Source organism: Carassius auratus, chromosome 41 (assembly GCF_003368295.1).
Source record: "Carassius auratus strain Wakin chromosome 41, ASM336829v1, whole genome shotgun sequence".
In the NCBI taxonomy this organism is placed as follows: Eukaryota; Metazoa; Chordata; class Actinopteri; order Cypriniformes; family Cyprinidae; genus Carassius; species Carassius auratus.
In genome coordinates, this window is record NC_039283.1 from 26,049,724 (window position 1) to 26,058,245 (window position 8,522).

The window sequence follows — 8,522 nt, forward strand, 5'->3', positions numbered from 1 at the left end:
ACATTCAGGCAGAAACCGGGGCCAAAGTCTTCCTGCGGGGCCGAGGGTCCGGCTGCCTGGAGCCTGCGTCAGGACGAGAGGCCTTCGAGCCCATGTACATCTACATCAGGTGTGTGTGCGGATCTCTCACACACACACACACACACACACACACACTCGCTCACCAGTTTCTCTGTTCCTCCAGTCACCCGAAGCCAGAAGGACTCGCTGCTGCTAGAACCCTGTGTGAGAACCTGCTGCAGACCGTACGTCTCTCTCTCCTAATCATTATAGTATTTATTACTTTCTAAATTGTATTTTATTTTTATATTTTCAGGTTTAGTAATTTTAGGTGCTTTTGTATCTTTTTTAGTTGTTTTTAATTTCTATTTAATTTTATTCAATGTTTATTTTAGTGTTTCAGCTTCAATTGATTTTATTTCTGTTAGTTACTAAGGCAACATTTATTTTTGAGTAGTTTGAGTTAGCAGTGTCACTGAATCTGGTGTGTGTGTGTGTGTGTACTTGTTTTTTCTATTCTGGTGGGGACTTAAACCTGAATACACACAGACTCATGGGGACTTGTGTCACGGTGGGGACCTAAATTGAGGTCCCCACGGGTAAACAAGCTAATAAATTACACAGAATGAAGTTTCTTGAAAATCTATAAATGCAGAAAGTTTCCTGTGAGGGTTAGGGTTAGGTGTAGGGTTGGTGAAGGGCGATAGAAAATACGGTCTGTACAGTATAAAAACCATTACACCTATGGAGAGTCCCCACAAGGATAGCTGACCAGACGTGTGTGTGTGTGTGTGTGTGTGTGTGTGTTCTCTGGCAGGTTCATGCTGAGTATTCTCGATTCCTGAATCAGATGAGCAGTGTGATGCCCACACAGGGTAAAACACACACTCTCTCTCACACACACACACTCTCACACACAGACACTCACACGCACACTCTCTCACACACGCGCACACACACGCACCGACACTCTCTCTCTCACACACACACACACACAGACAGAGGCACTCTCTCTCTCTCACACGCACACTCTCTCACACACACGCACACACACACACACTGTGTTTTCATTAGAGGTCATGTGACTGGAGGTGTGTTTGTTCTGATGGTTGTGTGTGTGTGTGTGTGTGTGTGTGTGTGTGTGTGTACGCAGGTTTCGTTCAGCCTCCTGCCGTTAACGGGATCCCCCCACAGCCTCCGTATTACCCCCCCGCAGGCTTCCAGCCCTCCTACCCCGCTCCCATCCCGCCGCCGCAGCCCGTCCCTCCTCAGTATCCTGTGGCTCCGGTGCCCGTCCCCCCCCGACCGCACAGTATCCCATGACCCCCGCGAGCGTCCCTGCACAGGTAATGCTCTCACACACACCTGTTCACCGTCTGTCAATCATCCGTCTCCTCAAGTGTCTGTCTCTGTCTCCAGACTCTTCCTCCTGCTCCGTTCCCTCCCGCTGCACTGGCTCCGCCCAAACCAGTGGCTCCGCCCAAGCCCATGGCTCCGCCCATCCCGCCGCAGAAGCGCCGCTTCACAGAGGACGTGCCGGACGAGACGGACAGTGGCCTGCTGGGATACCAGGTGAGCTCTGGCACTCGGCAGACCCTACACTCGTCACGTCTGCCTTTACTGTGTTTCTACAGGTGCGGGAGGTCAGCTGCCTGTTGTCATGGTGACAGCAGTTTGTGGGCGGAGCCTGTTAATGAAGTGACCTCTGATCTCTGGGGTCATGAGTTCCTGAAAGTGTTTGTTTGCAGTTTATTTGTACTGAATGACAGCTCACTAGGGTTCATGCAGTGAATGATGGGAACTGCTCATGTGTTCAACTGTAAATGTGATTTTCCTCTTCTGTGTAAGAGCGATTTGATTTGTGTGTGTGTGTGTGACAGAGATGATGAGTATGTGTGAGACAGATGTTGAGTCACTGCTGTTGTGTGTGTGAGACAGATGATGAGTCACTGATGTGTGTATGTAAGTGAAGGTGTGTGTTAATGCTGTTGTGTTTTTCTGCTCATAGCATGGACCCATTCATATGACTAATTTAGGTGCAGGCATCTCTGTGGGCAGCTCTGAGGCGTCAGGACCCCCGTCTGCTGCTGCTTCAGGGCCTGTGAGAGAGAGAGACAGGTTAGACACACACACACACACACACACACACACACAGGTGTGTCAAACTCATTTTAGGTTGAGGGATGGATCTGAGAAAATGTCCCCTTGTGTGGGGGCCAAATTACCTTTTGTTAAACTCTAGTTTGCACACAATATATTAATATTAACCATACAGTTTTTGTTTTTTTAAGCGATTCTAGGTTATTTTAGGGGCGTGTAATTTTGACACAAAATGTCTTATATATACAATGATGATGTGACCATACTTCAGTGTGTTTTTGAGAGCCCCTTGTTTAGTTGAAGCCTGTCATGGATCAGTAAAGCTTCCAGTGATCCTCTGACTCATTCAGAACAGCTGATTCATTTAGAAAGTCTTTATGAACAGGCCACTGAATCATTGACTCAAATGATTTGTTCAAACACAGATTCATCGAGTATCAAATGAATGATCAGAGTGAGACTAGACTGCTCTACAGATCTCAGCAGCTTGATTCTTTAAATCAGCACAAAATCAAATGATATGATCGTCCAGCTGATCTGATGCATGCCACTAGAAGATAATAAACATCAACATCGTGATGATCTGTGCAGCAGCTTTGAAGCAGTATGAACTTGAGTGAGCTCCAGATGGACTAACGTGTGTGTGTGTCTGTGTGTGTGTCTCTGTCTGTGTGTGTGTGTGTGTCTCTGTCTGTGTGTGTGTGTGCGCAGCAGCAGACTCATGCCTCCTCCGTGTGCTCCGGCTCCAGTCAGCGGTCCGAGAGCTCAGAATGCAGAAGAGAAGACGCCAGCGCCGAGCATCCTGGGTAAGACAGCCGCTCTCGCAGCTCGTTAATGATCGCTCACACTGACGGCTTTCTGCATGCAGATGTGAGGCTGCGGCAGCGGAGGACTGTACGCTAGCTACAGGTAAAGCTGAAGCGTCTCGCTTCCTCAGGAAATGACACGCTTCAGCTTCTCCGCCCCTCATTGGTCAGATGTGTTGAATGAAGCTCCTCCCCCGAGCGGTGATGTCACCAGGTGTGAGGCTGCCACACTAACGGCTGTCTCTCTTGTGTTCTGTGTTCTCTCTCTCTCTCTCTCTGTGTTTTTCCCTCTCTTTCATGTGTCCGATCCTGTGGTGGGGGTGGGGCCTGGTTCCTGGACGCCGCCTCCTGATTGGACGCCCCTGATGACATGTGGCTGTCATCCGTCGTGCTCCTGTGTTTGATTAACTGTGTGCTGCTGTGGCGTGTTGTTTGTGTGTGTTTCTGGTGTCTCCTCAGAGCCGCAGGTGAAGCGTGTGCGGACGGGGCTCGTGGCGTACACCGCAGACTCCTCCGACGAGGAAGACGATCACAGGCCCTCTGCAGCAGGAGCAGGATGGACGTACCGCTGCCCGCCATCACCGCCCTCACGGCCCAAAACACAGACGCAGACCATGCCCTTCTGGATGGCCCCGTAAACACACACTCACACTCTCTCACTCACACACACACACACACACTGAAGTCACGTTCATGCCTCCTAAAGACTGTCCCGTGGGATTATGGGTGGACGTGACGTCTCTCATCACTCTACTTCCTCTTCATGGTTTTGATTTGTAATGTAACTTCTTCTGTGAGATTCTGTTGACAAATAAACACACATTGACTCACACACACTGTGTTTCCGGTTTAATTTCCTCCAAACGTCTCTTCACACCAAGAACAATAACGAACACAATATTATTATTCTCCATAACTAATCTGATTTCGGAGGCCTTAACATGCTCGAAAACTCATGAAACTTGGCAAAATTACATAGCGCCACCTATACTCTTTCAAGGAAGTGCGCCTTGAGCAAAGTTTCAAATTCATTACACGTAAAACAGATACCTACAAAAAAAGTATCTTGGAGTAAAATCTGAAATTCAATTCACAGTCAGTTATTTAGTTTTTCCTTAGCAAATGCTACATGCACTTTTACAAGTAGTTTGAACTGAAATGTGTGTTGGCAGTGTGTGTACACAACCACCCTATAATGATAAAAATCTGTAATCTCTTTAAATGTTTTCCCCTTTCTCAAATCGAGCCGTCTGACCATGTGACGTCACATGGTCAGAGGCCCCTCCTACGATTGTTTGATTGGCAGCAGCGTTTCCCTGGACTTGTCTTACGACAACAAACTCTTAGAAGAAAGGGATCATTGGGGTTCTATATAGAACCATGGGGTTCTTTACTCAACTCCAAAGAACCTTTTATGCTAAAAAGGTTCTATAATGACAAGAAAGAACCCTTTTGGCACAAATGGTTCATATCTTGAATTTTGTGATCATTCACATGCATTCATAAATGCATTTGAATACACCGAATAATGCAGTGAAAGAACGCACTCAAAATGCACACGCGCACTAGTATGACTTCATCATGTAACTTTACATTAGTCTAGATGCTGCACTTTTTAGGCACGATTTGTTTCGTTTTTGAATATACTTGATACTGTTAAAAGGCACATCTTTAAAACAAAAAATACGAGTTCACATTTCACACCTAAACAAGCGAGGAAAACGTAACTAGAACTAGCTACTAAATTAGTTAAAAATGCCTATCCATATACAGCTATGATTTGCGATCCCCAAACTGACTCAAATGATTCGCGAACCCAATACACATAATGCTATAAAAGTGTGCACATAGAGAGAAATAAACAGCAGATGTTCATGTTAACAACTTATTTAACTTGAGCAAACGCTGCTAATACACATACATTTGTTAATAAAGTAAATAAAACGAAAACATGAATGTTTTAATGCTACTGAATAAAAATAAACGATCCACTCGAAAGTCTCTGCTCATCATGACAGGACCTGGATCAGTGAGCTGCGTCTCGGGCCGATGACGTCACTTCCAGGGAGTCATGTTGTACACGCCCCCGTCCCCTGACTCCACCCCCCACGTCAAAACAGTGCCACAAAGAGAGACGTGCAGAAAAGTAAAGCGCAAAGGGAAAATGGAATCGCAAGCTCAAACTAGACTGACACACAAAATAAAAGCAGCATTGCAAATAAATTAATAGATATGACCATGAAAATATTTATTGCAAAATCATTGCTTTCGTGCTGTTTCATTTGTTTTGCAGTTCTTAATTTTTGTTTGCAAAAAGCAAATGTATTTTCCTCAATACTTTAAATAAAATGTTTTAAATTTGTTTTTGTTTTTGTATATTTTAAACAAGGTAAATCTTTCTGATTTATTAAAATAAGTCACATACATGGATTTTTCTGGGCTAAGCCCACTGATCTACTTAAATGCTTTTATGTTTGCTCTAATTCTTCATGATCAAGCATCCAGCAGTGAGTATGATGTATTTAAATGAATCATTGAAAATCGCCTCTCCTAATAATGTGCTAATTAACAAGTTTCACTATGAATGTGGCTAAAGTAAACAATCAGAAGAAAGGGGCGGAGTCAGCTGAGCTCATTAGCATTAAAGGAGAATCCCACAAACCAGCCTGTTTTGAAAAGAGCTGTTTTTTTTTTTTCAGGATAAAAAGGGTGATTTTTACACTAACCTTGAGAAATTTTAAACAAACTACGTTACAGACCTTTCATTAAGACCCTTAAGAATCATATCAACTTGTGGAAAATGGGCATTGTATGACCCCTTTAATGAACTTCTAGAGATTGATTCAAAATTTGGTCGGTGTAATTTATATTGTTAAAGGTATTTATAACTAATGCATACAATGTCTGAACCGCCCCAGAGTCCTGTTCCAAACACATACCCATCTACACGTATACTCACAGCGCCACCTGCAGGAGGTTTGGCTCATATAAATGACTGATATATTCCTCCGTTATTTAATGTTCAGTTTTCTGACAGTTTTGGAGGTGGCTCCAGGTGCGAGGGCCCTTTCAACGCTGCTGGCAGCTTTAATTGTTGTTATCATAATCATCATAGTTATTATTATAGTCATTCCACACCTAGTACATATCTTTGATTGCACAACTCCTTATCAAAAGTTATTGACAGTCAACACAAACAATATTTTTGAATTGATTTTATTCCAAATTAGCAGCTCAAATCTTGATATTTCAGACAACTTGTCCTTGTTTAATATTTAAAGTCACTGTTGATTTGAGTCTGTGAGCAGCAGGTCTGACGTCGTAGATGAAGTCTGAGGGCAGTGTTTCCGGCGGGATGCGCTTCAGCTGTTCGTCATACGAGCGCAGCGTCCACAGCTTCTCCAGCTCGTACGTCTGTCTGGTGTCCGGCAGCATGAGGTGAAGCACCATCGGTCCTGCGGGACAGACGAGCCACCGTTAGTCTCTCACACACACACACATACACGGGTCACGGTCAGCAGAAACACACACCGAAGTCGATGCACTTCCAGTCGTCGCAGTCTCTCCCCTCCAGCCGAACGTGTGGATCCTTGTCCTTCCGCAGGAACTTAAACTACAGATAAACAAGAGACGTGAGTCTAGAACAGGATCAGACTCTCACTGACAGATCAGAGCTGAACTCAGAGAAACATGTGTGTGTGTGTGTGTGTGAGTCTCCTCACTGTTTTGAGCAGCAGCGCTGCGATGGCGCTCAGGTGTCGAGGCGAGGATCCGCTCACGATGATCATGTGATTGGTGTATTTGAGCTCCGGCGGGACTCTGATCACACAGATGTCCGAGGCGTTCTCCTGCTTCAGCACCGACACCAGCAGAGCCACGTCCAGCTCCTGGACCCCACCTGAACAAACCAGTCACATCTGGACATCTTACACACTCATGACAACCCAGCACTTCACTCCTGCACGGCGTTAACGGCAATGGTGAGATTCAATGGGATTAGTTATGAATTATATAGTTACAAAAAAATCTTCACGTGACCAGAAAAAAAAACAGAAATTGCATAAAAAAAGAGACCAATTTTAATAACATTTGCGCATTATTAATGAGAATTCTAAAAGTAAATGTGTTTAATAGTCAATGAAATCATCTTTAAACCAGATAATAATTGCGCTGAAATAATTAAACTAAAAGATGAAATATACTTAAAAACTAAACCAATAATTAAACCCAGTGGGAAGGTCTCCAGTGAGGTCTGTCCTGATTAATGATGTTTTGGAGATGTGTGACTCGCCTGCTCTGGGGCTGATCTGAGATGTTGAGATGTTTCCAGCTGGAGTCACATCGCTGGAGCTCTGAGCTGCTAGAGTCAGTTTCTGTGTCTCTGTCGCTGTTTTACTGAACACATTCCGCTGTAAAGAGCGATGAGAACACCGGGCTGCCGCCTTCAGCAGAGTCCGCTGCGGGAAACAGCGCGTCGCGATCATTCTGTCTGATTAATAACCTAATAACAACAGAACAACATCGCCGTGTGAGCTCGTGCTGCTCCGGTGTGACGCTCTCGCAGCGCGGGCTCGAAGCGGCGCCCCCTGCAGGACCGGAGGACGGACGCGTTTCTCACTCAAACCGCCGCATTCAGATGCTTTTAAGAATGAAAAGCTCCCCGAAATTGCTCGTCTAGGATCTGTTTTCTGCATAATAACTACAGATCGCGAAACACAGCTGGAGTACCGACCGTTTCCTCAGCGGTGAGCAGTGGTTTAAAGGGATAGTTCACCCAAAAATGAAAATTAACCCATGATTTACTCACCCTCAAGCCATCCTAGGTGTATTTGACTTTCCTCTTTCAGACGAATCCAGTCGGAGTTATATTATAAACAGCCTGGCTCTCCAGAGCTTTATAATGGCAGTGAATGGGTGTTTCTAGTCCAAAATAAGTCCAATAAAGCGCATCCATCCTTCATAAAAAGTGCCTCACACTGCTTTTTTATCATTATTTTTTATTTTATAAACCTTAAATATATTTATTTATATACTTGCATTTCTTTTTGTTTACTTTATAAACAGTAAATTTGTGACTATATTAAAGCTTATTCTCCTTGGGTTGATCGTGGAAGTTAATTATCAAATACAAATGATTTATTTTATTTTGATATGGGTTCATGCTTCCCCAAATGAGGAAATTAATTGCCATTTTGAAAGTAAGATGTTTTTTATTTGATAATTTGAGCATTTGAATAAAAAACCTATTGAAATAAGATTGTGAAAGCAATATGATTTGGTTACATCTTGATTTAATGTGTTATTTAAATTAGATTATTTTAATATAATTAAAGTGAGAAAAAAATTCTGATTTGCGAAAAAAGGCCTAATATTACCTAATCTGAGGAATAATACTTTTTTTGTTAAATTACTTTCACATTAAGCTTTTTGAAATGTTGTGTATGTGTGTGTGTGTGTGTATCAGTTACATGTTAAAAGTGGAAATCATGGTGTGTGTGAAAATGGACTGAGATTTGATCAGATAGTTGCAGTCTGGCTCAGATTCAGACAGGAATCATGTTTTTGAGGTTTTTCTTCAGTTTAAGGGACAACACAAGACTAATTCACCACACAAAT

The 8,522-nt window shown here is 43.6% G+C and overlaps 2 protein-coding genes across 2 annotated transcripts in view; one reads left to right on the top strand and one right to left on the bottom strand.

Moving 5' to 3' along the window:
- Positions 1 to 3,738, top strand: part of khdc4 (KH domain containing 4, pre-mRNA splicing factor) — a 6,920-nt gene extending 3,182 nt beyond the window's left edge. The window contains 9 exon segments of the mRNA XM_026227949.1: positions 1 to 109; positions 185 to 245; positions 818 to 875; positions 1,154 to 1,291; positions 1,294 to 1,346; positions 1,420 to 1,572; positions 2,009 to 2,118; positions 2,812 to 2,906; positions 3,366 to 3,738. The exon segment at positions 1 to 109 is cut by the window's left edge and continues 103 nt beyond it. Of these exon segments, the coding sequence (XP_026083734.1) occupies positions 1 to 109; positions 185 to 245; positions 818 to 875; positions 1,154 to 1,291; positions 1,294 to 1,346; positions 1,420 to 1,572; positions 2,009 to 2,118; positions 2,812 to 2,906; positions 3,366 to 3,544 (956 nt within the window). The 3' untranslated portion in view covers positions 3,545 to 3,738.
- A 2,368-nt stretch (positions 3,739 to 6,106) lies between these two features.
- malsu1 (mitochondrial assembly of ribosomal large subunit 1) lies at positions 6,107 to 7,487 on the bottom strand. Its single transcript, XM_026227957.1, has 4 exons — positions 7,198 to 7,487; positions 6,629 to 6,804; positions 6,438 to 6,519; positions 6,107 to 6,361 (listed from the first exon to the last, which is right to left on the bottom strand). The coding sequence occupies exons 1-4, from the start codon at positions 7,388 to 7,390 to the stop codon at positions 6,156 to 6,158; spliced, it is 657 nt and encodes a 218-aa protein (XP_026083742.1). The 5' UTR covers positions 7,391 to 7,487; the 3' UTR covers positions 6,107 to 6,155.
- Positions 7,488 to 8,522: the final 1,035 nt, after the last annotated feature.